The sequence below is a fragment of the Aquila chrysaetos genome, chromosome 7 (genome assembly GCF_900496995.4).
Source record: "Aquila chrysaetos chrysaetos chromosome 7, bAquChr1.4, whole genome shotgun sequence".
In the NCBI taxonomy this organism is placed as follows: Eukaryota; Metazoa; Chordata; class Aves; order Accipitriformes; family Accipitridae; genus Aquila; species Aquila chrysaetos.
Genome location: NC_044010.1, coordinates 25,973,718 through 25,994,791, shown reverse-complemented (window position 1 = coordinate 25,994,791; position 21,074 = coordinate 25,973,718). Strand labels below are relative to the sequence as shown.

Below are 21,074 nucleotides of genomic sequence, written 5' to 3'. Positions count from 1 at the left end.
ATTGCACAGTACCTACTTCTCTGGAATACAGAACAAAATGTGAAGCTTCTTATTATTTCCTTATAGTTAGTAAGTCCTGCCCATAATATGAATAAACTGATGTTAGGAAAGCAATATTTGACAGAATGAAACACGTGATTTCCAGAAAAATAAAACTTACCAATTGCCCTAAACCAAGCTATAATATTGTTATAATATCTTAAAGGCTGTCCTTCTCCCAGTGAAAAAAAACCCAAAAAACTCAACTGTATAAAACTTAAATATGAGGGAACTGACTCTTAATAAGACATAAGTTGATGAAGCTGAAGAAAAAGCCACTGATGTATAGCTTGTTATCTAATATGCTCTTTAAACATGCAAGCAAATACATTGGTCCAGGTGCTACTAATGAGGCTGGCAAGAGTTCTAGGAAAGCTAATTAAATATGACCAATGGGGAAGATAGAAGAGAAGCAGTAAACAGATAATTAAGAACTTTAAATAGCATCCATTCATTCTGATTAAAACACCAAAAATATATTGTAGTTTTTTGTTGTAGGAAGGCCTTTAATTTAGTCAAATTGCTTTTTCAATTGGAAGCTGAAGGAGATATGGATTTGAGGTCCAAGTAAAAGCTATCTTCTTCAGTAACCTATTAAGTTTCCAGTTACTGCTTAAACTGTACATTTATCCTTCAACAATACACATGAGAAGTGGTCTTTTGTACTATAATATTGTACCTTAGTCAAAACACTAAATCAAAATCAGGTTTCGAAAAAGATTCAGGATAGATCCAAAATCATTTAGCTTACTTAAATCACAGAAACAGATGAAATTCCATATACTGCTTGCATATATTATATCCAAACAGTTTATTTTCTTATCTTGTCAATTATAAATACCTAGAGGCATTGTATACTAACTAGGAAGCTCAATCCCACAAAACTGCATTGTATCTTGTGTTGCATATTTTACTAGCCTCTCTCTCCTCTACAATTACTTTTCTTTTATGCCAACTGTACTCACTAGACTGAAAGTCATTTAAGAAGGTCAATTAAGATTTAGGGATCAGTGATATCAGAATAACTGCTGGTTATTCCCTCAGGCTATTCTTAAAAGCTCTAGCAAATTTTTCTCAATTGATTTGGACCTACCAATCTTCTTTGGTTATACTTAGCTTAGGAAAATCATTTTACATGCCAGGTTTAGCACTTCCATAATCCCAGAACTATCATAAAAAAGTTACACTATAGGAAACATCAGGAAATGTGACAAAAACTATTACAAAATAAGGAACTGGCTTTTCTTTTTTGGGAACACTAAAACAGGTTCTGCATTTAATTTCTCAAAGATTGCTCATTTCTGTTAAATACAGTCCTCACTACCTTCTGTTTAACATGTCTAAATATCTGATGTTACATTCTCAATCTCTTTTAGACTCTTTAAACAGACATGTAAATCTGCTGTTACACTCTGTAAAATGTATTTTTACTGGGTCTAGTCAGATAAAAGTTGTATAGTCTTCCTAAAAGAACACAAAGAAGTTATTACAAAATACACACTTTTTAATTAAATTCATTGCTTTTGCCAGATCTATAGTTACTTCTTCAACCCAATCATTTCTAAACATAGTATATCAGGAAAGGAAAGATATTTTAGCTACTTTAATAATTAAAAAAAATCCACATTTTGTTGTTGGTTTGGTTTTTGTTTTTTTTTGTTTTAGAAAAATAAATTACAGATTGCAGAAAAGCCTGTTTTCTAAACTTGCCAGATTTGATGAGAGAACACCAAATCAGACTGTAGGCGACAGAAGGCAAATAAACTCTGCACAATGGCTGTTAAAGAACTGATATGTACACTGAAACTCATGAAAGTCCTAACAATTTGTCAATTATTTGGCTTTTGTAAGTTGATCCTTGGAATCTAGGAAGATAGAAAATAGGAAACATGATCAGATAATTACTGTCATTAAAATGAATATGGACCACTAGAATATAGCTTTCTATCTCTAGGATGATATCTATCAATACAGATGCTTTTTTTTTTTAATTTATTTTATAATCTGATATTAGCAACCTAGTCAAAAAAGAAAACATACTATACTGTATCTTCTTTTCTTTTTGTAGTATGCAAACCATTTTATTACATTTCAAATCATATCAACAGTCTTCTTCACATTAAAAGCAGATATTGGTAAGCAAAACCCACCTATTTTGATTAACTGAAATACTTACACTTCTGTATTTGACAATATATTCCAAAATGGGGGCACCTCCATCATCTTGTTTAGTTATGCTAATTTTAAAACTCTTGCCACTTCCTGGTTGTCCATGAATTGAAGGGGGGCTTGGCTCGCCTAAACAAATTAAAAACAGTAGCTATTAATAATTCAGCAATAAAATAAGTCTTAAATTACAGCTGGGAACTTGTCCACAATATTATTAATCAAAATCTTTAAAAGCAACATGAACCTTCCAAGCACTGCAGAACATCCTTAAGAAGTGTGTTAAATATTTTGCTTAAAGTATGTTCTAACGTAGATTAATTATCTCACACAAGGAAACAAAATTATGTGCAGTATGAAAGAAGTATTTGTTTCTTTGAGACCTTCCAAGTTTTGACACTTTCAGATGTAATTTACTTCAGAAATTATTTAGCCATCAATTCAGCAAAGCTGGTAAGCTGCTACTCACACTGAAGTTTAAGAGTAACACTACCTTACAGGAAAGCATCCTTAACATTAAGCATGAGCTTTAGTCCCATGTTGAGATCTAAATTGTAATACAGACATTAGGTAAATTAACTCTTCAATAAATGTGCCAAGGAAAAATTAGATACTTTTAGAGTAGTCTATATTAAGAAGAGATGTAAAGAATAACATTTCCAAAAGCAAAAACAATTTTCTCTGTAATGAAAGGATACAAATGATCTTAAACATACAATTCAAGCGTTAATAGCCAGTTTAAGCCACTTTGCTAATTGAAATTCAGACTAATTATCATTTCCATACACAATGCCTATTATAGTTTTAAATCAGATCCTAAATGAACATGTGTTGCCATACTGAAGTGTCTTACCTTCAAAATATGTGTAAATTTGCATTCAACCAGAGAGATACAGTTCCTTTAGACATATTTGTAATATTTGTTTTTATCCCTTATCAAAGTAAAGACAAATTGACTTAGATCTCAACATAGAATTTGCCTAGCTTTCTGTCAGGTAACATATATATAATTTCTATCAGTTTCTATCAGTTTTCTATCAGGTATAATGTTCCACATGAATAATAGCAAATTATTTTATCTGTTGTTCAATATATTTAGAATATGCATATGCTTTAATCAAAAAGATATTTGAAAGCTGCCAAGTTACTGGTTTTGGACAGAAGAAATGTATCAATAAGAACATAATATAGTAACACAGAAATATTTTGCGTTCTTTGTAGTTGTGTGACGTTTATTGTTCATCCCATTAGGGCCAGTATTGCTAACTATATTGAGTAACGCTCTACTCAGACAACAGTTCAGTTGCAACAGATTTATGAGAGACTAGTCTAGTAATAGTTGCTGATGTATTTTGGTATATCTGTTTAAGTACTATACAGTGCCATCTGGTAGTTATTTTATTTCTCCCTTTGTATTTAGTTTGTTTATTATTTTTCTATTGAAAAGTAATTTGAGAAAAATATCTGTCATGAGCCCTTAATATTTAAATCAGAATTTCTTGCCTATAAAAGTTACTACAAATATAGAATTAGCTTTGTAGCATTTATCATTTGCATGTAATTGTAGTTAAAACCATTTATTCTCATGATTTTTCCATAGCTTAAGATTTCTGTCTGAGGCTTAATAATTGCACAACTTGTGGCAGCATAGTTTGCTAAAGAAATGTCTCTAGAAAGGTCCAGTTCATTTCTCACAGATGTCTAATACCCTGAGTGTAAATGAGAAAAAGTCCTTAATCTCTTTCATTGTTTGTGCTCTCGAATATAAAGCAAAGATTTGTCTAAGTCTCAAAAATATAGATAATGGGATAAATTCTCCAATTTAAGTAAGTTCATTCATACTACTTGGTGGAGGGGAATAAGAGGAACAAAACATGATTTCTGATAAACAATGTAAAGACTGACGTTATACACTGGGAAGTAGTGTATAAATATAAAACATATTATCCACAGTGAATCATACTTTAAATTATTAGCTGATCTGGAGATAACATATTCTAATAATCATTTACATTTTCATTTAATAGCACAAGTATTACTCACGGACAGGTAAGGTCTGAAAGATCTCAATTTTGCTATACTCTCCTTGCCCTTTTCCATTTACAGCAGCTACTTTGATTTCATATGTTGTATTTGGTTCCAAATTGCTGAGAATAACCGTTGCTAAAGGAAAGGAAAGAAAAAATATGGGAACAAAATTTGATGAAGCAATACATTTAAAAAAAAAGTCAGGCAATTTCATAATGTGTTTGCTTCACTTGAAACTTACGAGTCCCATTTTCTAATAGTTGTGTGGTTCCAAACTTAGCTTTCTTGTTGAGTGCTAATAGTCCCTTTTTTTTCACCTGCATAAATTCATTGTTGTGACTGAGCAAGTTATGCTTCTGAAGGAATTTAATGTCAGTGTTACAGAAGCCATAGGCAACCTTGATGGCAATTGATACTTTATGTTTGGATTGTGACAACAGGAGACATGAATCTGGAAAAAAAAAAATGGAAGTTTCCTTTCTCTTAGCTGGCAATGGGCATCTGATGCATGTTCAAGCCACCTTCATACAGTTCATAACTTCCATTTTTCCCTCATGGAGAGCAGTATCAACCATCCTTGGTCTACACTCCTAGATGCAGCTACGTGCACATTAGTGATGAATTACTGGTGCTATGCTCTGCCAGTTCAACAATGTATTCAAGACCTAAAATGACAGATGGCTATGATGATCAAAGGAAGAGTTCTTAGTTATCCTAAGGACCTGAAGGTGAATTAGGCATGTTTGCACATATTTAAGAGGAGGTGTATGGAAATGCATATTAAGTAATAACAACAAAAAAAAAATTATTTGGGAAGCAAATGGGTTTGAACTTAGGACATGCTTTCAGAAATCAAGACTGAATCTCTGGCAGCAATCTTTCACACAGCCAAAACCTATCTCTATGATTCTACCTGGAGATGCCATCAGAAGCACAAAACAGGTGAAAGAGCTTGCCAAAAAGAATATTTTACAGCACTAAGAATATTGTTGTTGTAATGTACGGCATCAAATCTAGACACAAAATCCAGGAAAAGGATGTTGGATTCCAGGATCCTTTATGGGAATGCAGTATTATATATTACCATAGTACTGTATATTACGAATATCAATGTTGAATACACACTTGGAAACTTCGATCCACACAGAGTTCTTGGACCATTACCCCGCCTTTACAAGAAAGCTTCCTTTTATTGTCCCTACAGCAATTGCCTGCTCGCTGTTTGCAAGCTCTGTGCTGAGCTCTCCAGATGTCAGATTCATACTGGGGAATGGACATAAATTGGATGAACTTTACTTCAAGCACATCAGTATTTGTCTTGCCCAGAGAAACAGGGGCTGTATTATCTTACAAGAGGATATAGAATTGTAATGTCTTGAGAAGCAGCCAGTAGTCTCTTTCTCAATCTCTAGGGAGTCTAGTTTTTTTCATTATAGAGGAGTATTTTAATAGCTGCTTTAGGCTTGCTTTTCAAGTTATGTATTACTGAAAGTATAATTATTTGTCAGTACTCTGTTACTCTTCGGAGCCCAGATTTATTAGAATTTCTATTTCTTTAGTTTCTGCAGCAGACAGAGGTCCCATTACGTGTGGAGCTAAAGGGATTTAATGAATTTTGGAAAACCAGTAACTTTTACATTTCACACTCTATTGTGAGTACTTTGCATGAATTTGCAATTGAAACATGGTAACTTTTCTTGTAAACAAAACAGTAGAATCGTGTGTCTTCCAGCATATTTTAGCTTTATCATTTTCATGAGATTTACAAATATCAAACTATAAAGTATAACCATGTCAGGAAAAAATAAAGTACCATCATGAGAATAAGAATAGAATTTGGAGAAGAGAAGGATTATGATAAATAACATTCAGTTATGGTAAGATGAAATTTAAAATCTAAAGCAAGCAGTAGCAGTGTTTGACAGCCATGATTACTCTCCAAGGCTGAATAATTTCACTGAAAATAAACCTTAGGGTATACTAAAAATTAGTGTTACTGTAAATGTTTTTAAAATTTAAACAACATAAAAGCACGACTAGGAGTCTACACTTTATAAAACACGAATGTGTTAACTACATAAAACCTAAGGATCTGATTCTATAAACGCTTGAGTGACTCCTGGGACCTATCTAAATGAATAAAATTACTAATATATGCAGTATTTAAAGAATCAGTATCTACTTCAGAGTCCCCTGCAGAGCACTATATGCCTAGATACAATGACTCTTACAAATACATTTATGGAATTAACCCAACTAAATCTGATCACATAATATGTCCTCAAAAACTGGAACCACTTGGTATCAGTGGTGGTATGATGTGGATATATTTTATACACAAGAGAAAAATTATAACTATGTCTTCCTGGAAAACAAAGAAAAGAACCATTCTTGATCAGAATACCTTAAATACTGCAGTTGTAAAAGAATATTTAGAATAATTAAGTAAGATTAAGGAACTGTCCCACAGTATGCCACAAAAGTGCAGGGCTTAAGAATAATCTAAGAGTAGTGAAACTTTCACTGCTTGCTAAGTGTTTTACATTTTTTAAATATGTTGAAGATGAAAGAAAATACTTAATAAACTAGTTAATTTTTTTTTAAGGTACATATCTGTTATTTAAGTATAAAACCAGTTTATTCATCTTTCCGTATACAAACAAAACTTTTCTTACAGGTGTCGTGGTTTAACCCCAGCTGGCAACTAAGCACCACCCAGCCGCTCGCTCACTCCCCCTGCTTTGGGATGGTGGAGAGAATTAAAAGGGTCAAAGTGAGAAAACTCATGAGTTGAGATAAAGACAGTTTAATAGGTAAAGCAAAAGCCGCGGACACAAGCAAAACAAACCAAAGAATTCATTCACCACTTCCCATCAGCAGGCAGGTGTTCAGCCATATCCAGGAAAGCAGGGCTCCATCACATGTAATGGTTACTTGGGAAGACAAACGCCATCACTCTGAACATCCCCCCATTCCCTCTTCCCCCAGCTTTATATGCTAAGCATGACATTGTATGGTCTGGAATATCCCTTTGGTGAGTGTGGGTCAGCTGTCCCAGCTGTGTCTCCTCCCAGCTTCTTGTGCACCCCCAGTCTACTCCCTGGTGGGGTGGGGTGAGAAGCAGAAAAGGCCTTGACTCTGTGTAAGCACTGCTCAGCAATAACAAAAACATCCCTGGGTTATCAACACTGTTTCCAGCACAAATCCAAACATAGCCCCATACCAGCTACTATGAAGAAAATTAACTCTATCCCAGCCAAAACCAACACGCAGGAGTCCATAGCTCATAGCCCTGGCCACAATGAATATTTTGATTACAGTTTTCAATGATCACTGATGTGATTAGCTATAAAATTTCAAATAATATTCTGAAAGAAATATAGGACTTTCAGTATATGAATGTGAAAAAATTGGTCCACTGCATACCATATGTGTGAATTATGCCATTGATATATTCATTGGCATGTATCAAGTCCCAAATATGCTGAAATGAAATTCCTTTTTTTCTTTCAGAATATGATTTGAATTTTTTCAGTCTTTTTCTACCTGTCCTACCTGTCTGCTTCTGTTTTTATACTATCTTCCTAATCACAGTATCTGCATGCTTTATCTGAAGAATTCAATTTTGCAGACTAATCAATTTTGCTGGAATTATTTACATGGTGAATGTTTACATTGAGGAGTAGACTTTGAAGAACTACTCCAAAGAGGAAAAGATAGAAGATTCTCGTGTGAACTCTGCAGGTATTGCTGGGCTCAATTAACACGATGCACACCAGCTCAGACCTTAGTGTTTTCCACTTAGAAGATAAACAGGGAGGCTGCAAGTCACATGGCACCCTTGGAAGAGGAGATCATGATACAAGTTACCAGTTATTTTGGTTTTGGTTTAACATACTGTATAGAGAGTTTAAAACAAAATTATAAATACTTTTTTGAAAGGGTATGCAAGGAACATTGTTGGGTTTTTTTAATTTTGTAAACCAGAATTTAAAAAGAAACACAAAACCTGAAAAAAATTAAACCTTACTTAATAGCAAAATTCAGCTTAACCTATTCTGTGGCAAGAAACCTAAAGTTTAAGCAACATTAAAAATAAAGTCCTTAGTTTTTATCTTACATATTCTTCTGATTTTCAAGCAAATCTAAAACATTAAAGGATGAACACAGTACAGAAGAAAACCCACAAAAGTTATATGTTAGATAGATAGACAAAAATGCAGAACTTCATACCATTTCAAATACAGACCATAAGAATTTCAGCTAGAAAAGTTGAATTTATTATTGCAGAATTTTAACTGCTGTCAAGATGAACCATAGGAAAACAACATCTGACACAAGATTTGCTGTGAAATAAATTGTACCATAAATCTGTGTCAGTAAAAACAAAACAAAAATCCCCAGCTGCTTTTCTGGTTCCAGGGTAGGTTGTTTATATTACCTTATTACAGTAGAATGAGAGGGGAAATGTCTGGCATATTAAATTGTCCTTTCACCAAAAGAAATCTACCTCAGAAATCTTCTAAGGACTGTGATATATTACATAAACCATCACCAAAGCAAGGAAGGTTAGGGGAACTAATAGTACAGTTATGCTACATTAATCTCAAGGTAAATCTTATATGAGGTTAATTAACAGAAATATCACATCAATACATTGTTGTCGTTGGAGAGCTATCTGTTGCATAGAACAATGTTCTTCCAGTTCCAAATTCAATCCCTTGAGTTTGTCAGATCTAACTAAAGTAGGATATAAATTTACTTTGAAACAAAGTAGCTGAGACATATCATTGCTGAAATATCCTCTTCACTCATATGTATTTGAGATAGTGGCAGCAGTGTGAAATTTCTGTCAAACAAGCATTACAAATTTTAGCATGGGTTTTTTTCCTACTTCTTTCCATTTAGTCTGAATCTCTATTACTATGCAGACTGAATGCAGATTAAATACAGTGCAGGTTAATAAGTGGAGTGTTTTGATTTAGCAGCATTTTGCTGCACCTTTTACTCATTATTTTACTACTCTCAAGGAAAAACTGAGCCCCCCTGGAAATAATTGAATCTCTTTCAGAGGAAAAAATGAATAGCATTTTTATGAAGCTTAAACAGGTTTTGCTTTGCGATGCTGACTCATGTTCTTTTATGGACAGAAGAAAAAGATACAGGAAGAGAGCAATGAGGAACCTATGGTAGTAGGACATGTGAGCAGAGCTGTGAGGGACCTATGGTAGTATAGCATTACGGTTCTGTACAAATGTCTTAGACTTTTGTAGATGTCACACAATCTGAGGAACTTCTCCCAAAACCTCTGTCTGCCTGGGATGAGCAACACTGTTTTGTTTAATCTATGTGTTTGCACAGTAGGAGGAAGAGTATAAAAACTCTTTTTCTAGCTGAGCCTTACAGAGTTAGCTCACAGAAGAGTTGACAAAATGAAGTTAGAAATTGCCATGGAGGAGAAACACAGGAAAAAAATAAAAAAGGATTTTGCTACACAGTAGGCAAAATGTTTATTCATGTGCAGAAACAGCCACGCTGTCTCAGTTCCATCTGTCTGCCTTGCCCAAATAACAATTACTTTCATAAATACTGATTCAAGCACCTGGCTATAAATGTTAGAATTCAACTAACACAAATAAATGAACTTTGGTAATGAAAATATTTCAAGTTCCACATTATATGAAAAAAACATAATGGTAGCGAATCCTACTGCCAGTGAAATCATGGGCATAACTTTCATTAATACATATGGAGACAATATCAAGGCTTAAGTCATTCCCAAAAATTTATATACAGAAACAAACACAACCATTTTAAAAATCAGGGAGAAAGGCTCTGTCAGGAATTTCCGTCATTCTTTGCACTATAATGTATAATTATTGCATTATTTTTGAATAAAACTTGTAGTGGCTTAATTAACTGTGAATATAAACAATTACCTGTGAATAAAGATATATAGTGTGGTAGATCAGGTATAATTAATATAATGTTCACTAACATGAAAAATTGCCTTATAAAATACTTTTCAGTAGTTGATATAAAAAATGCACTTTGAAAAAATTGCTTTAATATTTTGTGTACGGCCCCCAAACCACAATTACCCTGTTAAGCTACTTTTCCCCATATATTTAATTTTTATTTTTATTGGGTAGGATTCTGAGATGTCAATATACAACTGGAACTTGAAGTAGCATCCCCACCCTAGAGTCCTTCAGAGGATTCTCTCTGATACCTATTTTTATTGAAATAAAACTAATAAGAAAAGATTAAGTAATCTATGGGACAATTATACTCACAAAATGTACAGTGCTATAAATTAATGAAAATAGGACAAGCAAATGTGTAATCCAAAACCCTTAGAAAAGAGCAAATTTAGGGATTGACATCCTTTGTAATGTATTGAATAGTCATGACTCTGGAAGATGGGTTTTGTCTTTTAACATACTTAGGATGTAACAATAAATAGGTTTTCTTTAGAAGTTCATTTTCTAGTTTATTTATTTAAAAAGCACCCTTGATTCAAATTGTATTTAATCTAAATCAGAGCATAGCAAACAGTTTAGGAAAAAAAAAAATCCTAGAAGAAACATTCCTGGAACAAAAACAATTTACTGAGATGGATCATTGTATCAGTGAACACATGAGGTATCACTATTAAGCCCAACTTATTCTTCTTTTCCATATAGAAACCTTCTAAGAGTATAAAATGAGAATTTATAAGAGTGTGTAATGGATATACTGACTATCCATAAAATAATACTTTTTTGTCCTAACTTTCCTGATTTTTCATATCAGCACTAAAACTGATGTAGGCGAATTTTCCTAATTTTCTTTTCTCTGTAATTCCTTTGATTTTGTCATATTATTATAAAACCCAACACTTTGCTCCACAAGCCAGCTTCCCTTTCTTCAGGTTTGACACAATACTGCTTTTATTCAATTGTTTCTGTATTGTTCTTTTATAAATGTCTTATGTTGCTATTTTGATTACATTCTATTTAAATGTACATACACAAACACATTAGGTGTTGGTTTAGTTTTTAGTAAGAAGTATATTACAAAATTGTATTTTTTGCGGCAGAGATCAAAGCCAACACGTTTTTTATCATGCTAACAAGATGTGCTTCTTTCCCTCAACTGTAATAACACACATTAAAATACACAGATACTCAAAGCTTTACTGAGTATTGGGATTATATCTTTTTTTGGAAAAAAAAAACCAAAACCAAAAAACCACACAAAAAACCCAAAACACAAAAAAAACCCCAACCAAAAAACCTCCCTTTCCTATCCCTTTTTCCAAGTTTTAGTTTTAAAATTTCCTATACTACCTTTATGATGACCACAGCCAACTGCTTAATACCAGATCTTTAAAAATGCAGTTAACTTCCATTAAAAGTACTTGTATATCTTAAAGGGAAGGAAAATGGAGGGGAAGAAATAGGAAAGGGAGGAGAGAGAAGGGAAAGGAAGGGGAAAAGGAGAGGAGAAAGAAAGAATGGACAATTAAAAACTTCCTAGGTAGCACTATATTTAAAGTTTGGGAAAGAGAGTGCTTGAAACAGTTGATACTGCCTGTAAGAAGAACTTGTTAAGCTAAACAAAGGCATACTTAACCAATTCTTTACACAATTCAATAGGCTAAAATGGAAATACATACTGAGCTTTAAAACCACACAGTTTAAATGCATTTCAAAACCAAATGCTCTTTGAATAACCTAACCTTTAAAATATCAGGTCTCCTCCAAGTACTTATTAGACCTTCATTTTGCTTATTAAATAAATAACTATTTTAGAACCAGCTTCTAAGAAATACTATTTTCAGATTTTTTTTGTGCATAGGATTGTGGATGTTCTGAAGTGTTGAAATTTATTCGATGATAAATTAAACAACATTCATTGATGGCTAATCTTTTGCTATCCTAAAATTTAGAAGCATTAATTGAAGTCAATCAAAATTATGGAAATGAATCTCCTGGAGACTTGTGAAGTTTGGCTTAGTCCTTAGAAGAATAGATCACACTCTTGTAGTTAAAACTCACAAGCCCAAATCCTAGTTCTGTAATTCAACTGAAGGAAAAATAGCTGCAGCATCAGAGACTGCAGAGTCTCCTCTGGCTAACCCTATTCATCGATGTTCACCCATGCAGGCGCCAAGAAGATGCCCAATAGAAACCTCAATTAGATAAAAGATAACTGTAGCCCTTTGGGGCAAGGGTGAAAGGGTCTTTCTGGTCAGCCTGAAAGGCTTGCATAGGAACAGATGCATGCAGCAGGCCAACACATCCAGCCAAGGCTGCATAGCTCAATGCCACCAGCATGGCAGACTGCCTACTTGGGCTGTATTTGGAGCCCGCAGATTGAGAGAAGTTTATTGACTCAATCCAGTTAGTGCTGGTAGGGACAAACCTGGGATTGTGTGTCCAGGCACAAAAAGAAACCCCATAGGGTCCGGCAGAGAGCTACCAAGAGGACCCTAGGGCACATGAACAATACACAGATGCTGAGGCTAATTTAGTCTGATGAAGAGAATGCCAAGGGGTGATTGAACAGTCACCTACCATCCCTGTGCAGTGAAGATAGAAACAACGGTGTGAGACTCTTCTCAACAGTGGCAAATAGCATAGCATGGGCAACAGTCACAAGCTTCAACTGAAGCATGTTCAGATCAGATATTAGAAACACTTATACACTGGGAGAGAAATGAAACACTGAAACAGGTTATGCCAAGAGAAGAGGGTGAGGAATCTCCATCCTTGGGGGTTGAGACTGAATTAAACAAAGCCATGCCTGACCTGATCTAGGATTGGCACCAGTCCTGCTTCAAGCTGGAGGCTGAACTAGATAAACTCTAGATGATTCTTCCAACCAATCTTTCTATGATTCTACAAATTAAAGGGGAATACTACCTTGGTTCTTGCAACCCCATTTTCTCCTCTGCTATAAAACTATTGTGCACTTCTTAATGCAAGGATCTTAAAGTCTACTGCTTGAAGAAACAGCCAGCCACTTGAAAAGGGCTACACTTAAAACTTTTTATGAAACAATAAAACAACACAGTAAAATCAACGGGGATTTGGACTGCTACCAGATATTCTTCCAATTGCGCAAAAAGAAGGTATTGTTCAAAATGCTTTCTAACATATGACTAATGTTCTCAGCATAGCACCATAAGGGTTCATTGCTAAATTTTTATGTGACTACAATTGCTCCAATTTTAATAGTACAAATTGCACTGCTAAATACAAAATCTGATGAAGTTAAACCTTTCCATAAATAAAATTTATTTTCTGCAGACATTAATTTTAAAATTCTCCTATAACAAAAATTTCTATGCCACTGAATACACCTAAAATTCCATTGGCGATATGAACACATAAAGGCAATAGAATTAAGACTTCTAAAGGAGTAATACTTTACTGAGTGAATATACAATACTACAATAAGTAGTAAAGGAATAACTGTGTTAATCTCATTGCAGAAGGGCAAAATAAGTTTCCTTTATCCCATTTTTTTTTTTCTCTTTTTAAACACCCATCAAGGTTAAAAACAATTCTTACTGGGATACAACCCAGAAAATAAAATGGGGTCTTCTAAGGGGAACAGGGATTCCATTTATTAGGAGACTACAAAGAACATGCTGGTTGTTAGATTTTAGCTAATGCCACTATGTATTCCCTGTCTGATATCAAGGTCTGGAATTCACCCTGGATTACTGAAGGTGGGAGTATATTTTGAGGGGGGAGGCTGGGGGTTAACTATGAGTGCATACTTTCCTTTCTTCTATGCTTGCTACAGTTACACCACTTTCTCTCATTCTTCAATTGTATAAATCAAACTGTATCCTATCTCAGTCTCTCTCATATATGCCAGAATCTAGAATCAATTACACTGCCTTGTAGGGCAGCAAGCATTACTTGTATTTCAGTTTTTCCTGCCCATTTTTCTGCTGTTCCTACAATGGAGATCCTGTTGTGAGCTAATGTCCCGTTTGAAATTTGTGACACAAAGCTGGAGTTGAAAAGGGTTTCCTACATACAAAACTCCATCTGTGAGTTCTTTGTTACTGAGAGATCTTGAAAAAAAGGTGAGGTAAGCCTCACTTGAATTCATAGAAGACGAACCTTGTATCTTCTAAGCATGAAGTCCACAGGAGTTTCCATGGTGCATCTGGAATATGTTAGGTCAAATGGGTATATGCTGGCTAATGGTGTAGCAAGTCCCCATAGTTTTAAGGACCTTATTACTGTTTGAGAAAGGCATGTATGGGAGACATTGGAATGCATTGTTGCAATACATTGACATTTGCATCTGTGAGCCCTCCCATTTGAGTCAAGGCTGACTCCACACTTCTGCATCACCACAGTCACTGGCAAATGGGGCTTGCCAACCTGAGGGCAGAACTGTGCCCAGGTGCACAGCTTTAGCTGGAGCTGGTTTCTGCTTGACTGACTTCACAAAGTGAGCTCAGATCTTTTTTTCAAAAGGCTAAGCAGGCAGGTTTCTTTCAGTGTCATACAACTGCCATTTGAAGCTAGTAAGACTCAGCAAGCTCCTGGTGACTACTTTTATAGAGGAGGGTGTAACTCAGATCTAAACTAACAACTTATCCTAAACTAATAACAGATTACTGGTCCAAATATCTTCTCTTTTATCAGAAAAAAAAAAAAAAAAAAAAGGCAAAAAAACCTCAGAGCATGTGCCTTCAAAGTCTAAGAAAATAATGAGAGCAGTTCACTTTTAACAACTGCACCTTCTTCCTATTGTCAGCCAAGTTCTGCAGAGCTGCAATGATCTTTTTGTTCCTTTAAGACTTTGCAACAGATTTGAGATGCTTCATGTAATTCACTAGTTTTCTTACCTATCATGCAGTTCACTAGTTTTCTTATGGTGTTACAACACCACACTGTAAGAGATACAAATAAGAGATGGCCTTTCTTAAGCAGATGGACCCAAATACCTAAGAAAATTAATTACTCTTTACTCATTACTACAAATATATCAGTACTCTTACAAAGCTTCACAACAGATGTCAAGAATTCAGGAATTCTTAATGCTAAGCCAAAGAAATATCTGCAGAGCACAAAAGAATGAAAATTTCTAATACTGTGCTCAGAGAAGTAGAGGTTTTTTTTTTTACAGGAAAATTAATATATGTTAGCAAGCCTTGCATCTCAGTTGAGACCGCTATTTAAAATTCCAACACTTTTCAATTTTATTATAATTCTGCATACTAATAGTAATAAACAGAACAACATATATAAAATCTACATCTCTTTTCTCAGTTTTACCTATGTACAGAGAATTATGCACTATAACCTACCACTGAATTTATTATTAGAAATTAAATGCATGATTTTCTCTTTTCTAAATTATGTATTTTACTTGCTCAATTTTATGTTCCAAACAAGCCACTTAGACTGAATGCCAACAAAAGTAGTCTCCTATGCAATTCTCTTGAATTGTATATTATCACTGACCACATTTTTTAAACTGGAAGCTCTCATTAATACTAATTGTCCCATGACCAAGGTATATTGCTGCAGTCTTGGAGCTTCCTAGGAAACAAGTTATGACACAGGACTTCTTCTTTCATTCCTCTAACCCATGGCATTTTCAACTCTGGAGCATGTAAAGTGTGAGAAAAAGAGGCTCTACTTGCTCTGTTACCAAATGCACGAGCTGGCAAAAACCTAACCACCACCATTTGAGGTAAGAACAAACCAGCTCCTGGTGACTGCGATCACCAAAAAGGCTATCCTCACAGTGACAAGCAAAGGGACTAAAACATGATCCCAAATGTGTCTTTTATGACATTCACTACTGTGAAAAAGCAAAGACCTCGAGGCTGACATGAATGATGATTTCAACAACTGTTCTTATGTTTCTTATAGGCAAAGTTAACTTTCATTCATAACTTTTTCTTCCTCATCCCCATCCTACTCCTGCATACTATACTTTATTTCTTGCCAATGGAGAAATGAAAGAGTAGAGAGAAAAAAGTGATAAAAAGGAGATTCATTTAATGGTATCATGAAATGTAATACAGATAGGGCTATGCTATCTTTCCATTGCTCATTGTTGTATGTAGCAGATGGAAAACTCCATTCCTAACAACTCTGTCATTCAATAGCCTTGAAAATACTTAAAGAATACTCTGTCCTCCAGGAAGATTTTTCTGTTTTGTATTACAAAATGTAGCAGAAGTTTATGTACACATAAATATTCCATAAAGGTACTTTACATTTTTGTAAGCAAATTGGCAAAGTAAAATAAATGCAGATGAATACAATACAGATTTGAAAGGCAAAATTTGCAGTTGCACCATGCATCTCATTTATCAGTTATTCATAACCAATATTGCATTGCATCACTCTTTACTTAACAAGATTTACATTTACAAGCCAGATCAGCAAGACCTTTACATCAGATCAGCATGTTTGCTGCAAATTTACTTAAGAGTGTGCCATCATAAAAAGCCTGAAAAGGTCTAAATAGGGAGTAGCCAGGAGTTATCACAACAAGGGAATACCATGTGAAATATATTTGGAGTAACTGATTCTCCATTTAATTGCTTATTAAAATATTTACTACATACTTCCTGCAATCAAAGTATCTTTCATTTGTTCTTACAGATTTTTCAGTCTGTGTCTTTAAGAAAAACCCAACATTTGAACATAAAACATGTTTTGCAATAAGCTTTGACTGTTCGACTAAATGCTATTGCAAACACAGAATTACAAGCTATTGAAGAGAAGAGTAACCTCAGATATTGGCAGTGGTTATATCTGCATAACACTCAGTTGCTTTTAGTTAAGAACTCATGCTGTGAAGTAAATTGTCTGGGTTTTCTTCACTTCTCATGACATTTTATTCACCTTTGAAAGTGAGAAGTACATTTCATTCTCCTGATGTTTTAGGTCTGTATAAAAACCTGAAATATTTAAACCTAGCTTTCCCTTTACACTTCTCCTCACTTTCCAGTCTCTCTAATCCATCCATGTAATTTAGTTTAAGATATTTATTTATAGTCCAACCTTTCCATCCACATGAGACTTTTACAGCAAAGATTAAGCTGGATGGAGGCCAAGAATAGTATAGAGACAGAATTAGAGGGCTGAATAACTTTTTCATGTGCAGGTATACACAGAAATTAATTTGGATAAAAAGTGGTCCTTTTCCTACCATTTAATAGTAATCTATATTGGTTGTAAATTGCATCCATTCTTTCACTTTTTTTTTAATTGCATGACCTTGCAAATTGTATCATGCCATTTTATCTCAAGAGTTTAGATTTATTAAAATTACCAACTTTTTATTCATGTTATTTGTATTGCATCTTACATCACCATAGCTTAATAACATATGCAATGTTATGCAATAACAATATGCAACTCCCACATTCTTGTAATTTCAAAGTGGTTTTAAGTTGAGAAAACTATTTTTGAAATAGCTAAATAACCAGTTTCTTTTGAAAAAGGAATTCCATGAGTTTAGGCTTAGCAATAGTATCGTAAGTATATTACCGGATATCAGGAATTATCTACAAAATTTTTTTTACAATATTATCAATTATTGCCTATTGACAACAGACCATTTCTTAAATTAAACCACTAATTTAAGCCAATTTGACAATGTGACAATCAATGTGACATTTTAAGATTCTCCATATTGTGCAACAATTGCTGTGTTACAAGTTGGGTATAAAGTAACAACAAATTTCTTGAGTTTGGTTTTACAGGTCTTCTTCATCCATGTTTTCACTGGTCTTAAACTGCCTGCCTAACAGTCTGCTAAATGGAGAATCAGATTCTAAAGCTGAATTCACAACCGAGAAATGTTTTCTGAATGACTTGTGGCATCATTTAACATGTACGAAAATCTCTGAGGCTTCCGGTACTTCTAAATTTCTGGAGTACATGCATGATATTCCAGAAAAGCAGAAACACTCCTCAGGAATAGCAAGTATAATTTCAGAACTGAACGTGATCATAATTCATGTCATAGGGAGCCAAATCTAGCAGATATGTCAAGGAATTCAATGTCTGAAATACTTGCTAAAAATGTATTTTCCCACTGAAACAGGTTAATGAATGTATTTTTCCTTCTGCTTTGGCAGCTTGCACTAGACATTAATGAATTCTGCCTTGAAGATTTTCAACTATAAAAATAATTTTGAATGCTGACCTAGCCTACCAAAATATTTGCAATTTATTTCTGTTTGATCTACAAATTATACAGATATACTCTACTTAACCATTAAACTTATTAAGAAAATTATTGAATCATATGGGGTTCATATCTCTCAGGAATCCATTTGAAAGTCTTCCCAGTTTAATGGTGAAGTATTGTTACACTGGGAAAGTGTTTTAGTAATCAATGGGGTACATACTTTCATGCTTCAGTACAAAAGAAACAGGAAGTACAAAACCTACGACCTAAGATGTAGTACATGAGAATTCTAACTGATCTACCTATTAGATTTCCTCCCCATGACAATAACAAGACACAGTAATTGCTATATTTTACCATAAGAAAGAATATCTTTTTGCATAATGGTGTTTCTGAAATCTCAGTGGAAAACCATGCACTATAAACTTCTAAAGTCTTCTGAAAGAATGTCTGTTCATGTGATGTCTATCAAAAAGTCTTGCTTAAAGACAGAAAATTAAGTTCAGTAGTTTTACCCAAAAACCTGAACTGCACAGACACAAAAAAATCACCATTTCATTGCTTGGAACATCATATATATTATAAAAAGTAAAAGAGAAAATGGAATGACCTTATTTTAAATTTACTGACTATTTTTGACCAGAAGGATTATAATAAGATTTGCCTACATACATGCATGCTTTCTCACTGGTATGGCCAATTCAAAAGTAAAAAATGTAATACAGAGATAGACGACTTCAAGTTTTAATTACCTCATCAACACTGGCATGTACGTAACTTCCTCTAACTTTAAGGATACGTGTAGTAAAAAGAGCATCAGTACTAAGCATAACACACAGCACAGCAGTTTAAAAACTTATCTTGGGTAACAGAAAATCCTTTCTCTACTATAATGTGCCTAAAAAACCAGTTAAATGCATGTGAAAAAATAGTACGGACAGTCCCTTGTTTAAAAAATCCCTGATTTCACAAACAAACCACTCAATACGGAATTTCCATTCATAGAGAGGTCAGGACAAAGCCCTAACATAACTTTGAAGCTGGCCCTGCTGTGACCTGGGGGGTTTCGAGCCGATGATCACAAGGTCCCTTTCTTTCTAAATTATTCTATGATTTCATGAAGTACATGAAATTTAATGTACTTAGATAAAAAAAAAAAAAAACCACCAAAAACTGAACCTGCTGAGATTCGAATGTGAAATTACAAAGAATTACTTATTTCAAATTTGATCTCCAACTTGTCAAGAACCAGAGAGAAAACAAAAAATTATGTTGAAAGCAAATACTAGCAGTAGTGCTTGAAGTTTGAGAACTCCTTAATAGCTAAAACCAAAATAATAAATTTATTGGTCTTCAATTTGCATAAGATTAAGATGATCTACAAACTTTCTTAGTATTGTTTTCTTAAGAAAAATGCCTTTGATTCTTTCTATATGTTATGCTTATTTTTCAGATATGTAACATAGTACCACTTGTAGTCCACCTGTCAATGGATTTCCTTTTCTTGTACAAAGATTTCAACATTTCTTAGGTTGTAATATTTTTCATCCCTTCATTTGCATTATAATGGAAAGTTGTAAACCCACTTATACTTAAAGAAATATTTAACTGATTTTTGTACATAGCCTGATTAGGCTACCACAAGACTTTGGAAATTATTGTCTCCTTCAATAAAATATTCAATAAAAAAGTATAAGCATATGTTGATAAAGCATCTCTGGTGTGTTTTGATATTACTGCATGAAATATATTTACGAGCAATACATTCATTATAGCATCATATTATATTTGGCACATTATTTCATAAAGCTTCTGCTTTCTGCCATCCAAAGAACAATCTCCAATGTCAAAAGAGAAAACATCCTTGACCATTAAAATTCAAAGCACAAATAGATTCAAAAAAACAGCTTTTAGAACTTGTTCATTTTCTATATTTTTTCTTCTATTCCATACTTTTAGAAATGTATGTATAACTTTAGCTTATATAATTTTTCCACTGTAGAAAATATTTTATGTTAGTATCCTACAAATGCTGAATTATAAGTCCAGGAATAATTTGGTTAAAAGACTTGAAACTCAAAAGAATATCTCCTGGAAAAAACCCAAGACCTAGAGACACTAGTAAAGCTCAGATGTTTTCTTTTGTTTGTTTGTTTGTTTTTCAGAAAATATACAACACAAGACATTTTTGCTTTTTAACATCCAAAGTTAAGAAAAATGTAAGGTTGTCATGTTGAGTAGCTACCTGAACTTAATGCATTAAAACCAATGTCAGAATAGGCATTCTTTGAGTAAGTTACTTTTAGGGCATTGCTACAGATTAACATCCTCAGATTCACCATTCTCTAACATGACTACACTTAATTTTATATTAATATACCAGTAGGCAAAAGCTTTAAGGAAAAAAAAAAAACCCTTATGTAAAAATTCAAAATTATTCAAAATAGATTCTGTATTTTCTTCTACCATTATTTTATGAAGTTTATACTTTTAAAGAAAAACATGAATGATTGAAAAGTACTTTTTCCTTCTAAACTACAATTTTCTCCACCTTTATTATTTTTAAGTTTTTAATAATAATCTGTTTTGCAAGGTGTAATTGTAAAGATGTTTCACCTTTACCATCTGTAAGCCCAGTTATGTGCATTTCTCCAAAGTCATTTGATGCT

General features: G+C 33.8%; 1 protein-coding gene across 1 annotated transcript in view; it reads right to left on the bottom strand.

Annotated features, from left to right (window-relative positions):
• NCAM2 (neural cell adhesion molecule 2) overlaps window positions 1-21,074 on the bottom strand; it is a 338,699-nt gene that overhangs the window by 47,138 nt on the left and 270,487 nt on the right. The window contains exons 13-14 of the mRNA XM_030021121.2: window positions 4,249-4,368; window positions 2,216-2,337 (exon numbers count right to left, since the gene is read on the bottom strand). Of these exons, the coding sequence (XP_029876981.1) occupies window positions 2,216-2,337; window positions 4,249-4,368 (242 nt within the window). The remainder of the gene's footprint in view (window positions 1-2,215; window positions 2,338-4,248; window positions 4,369-21,074) is intronic.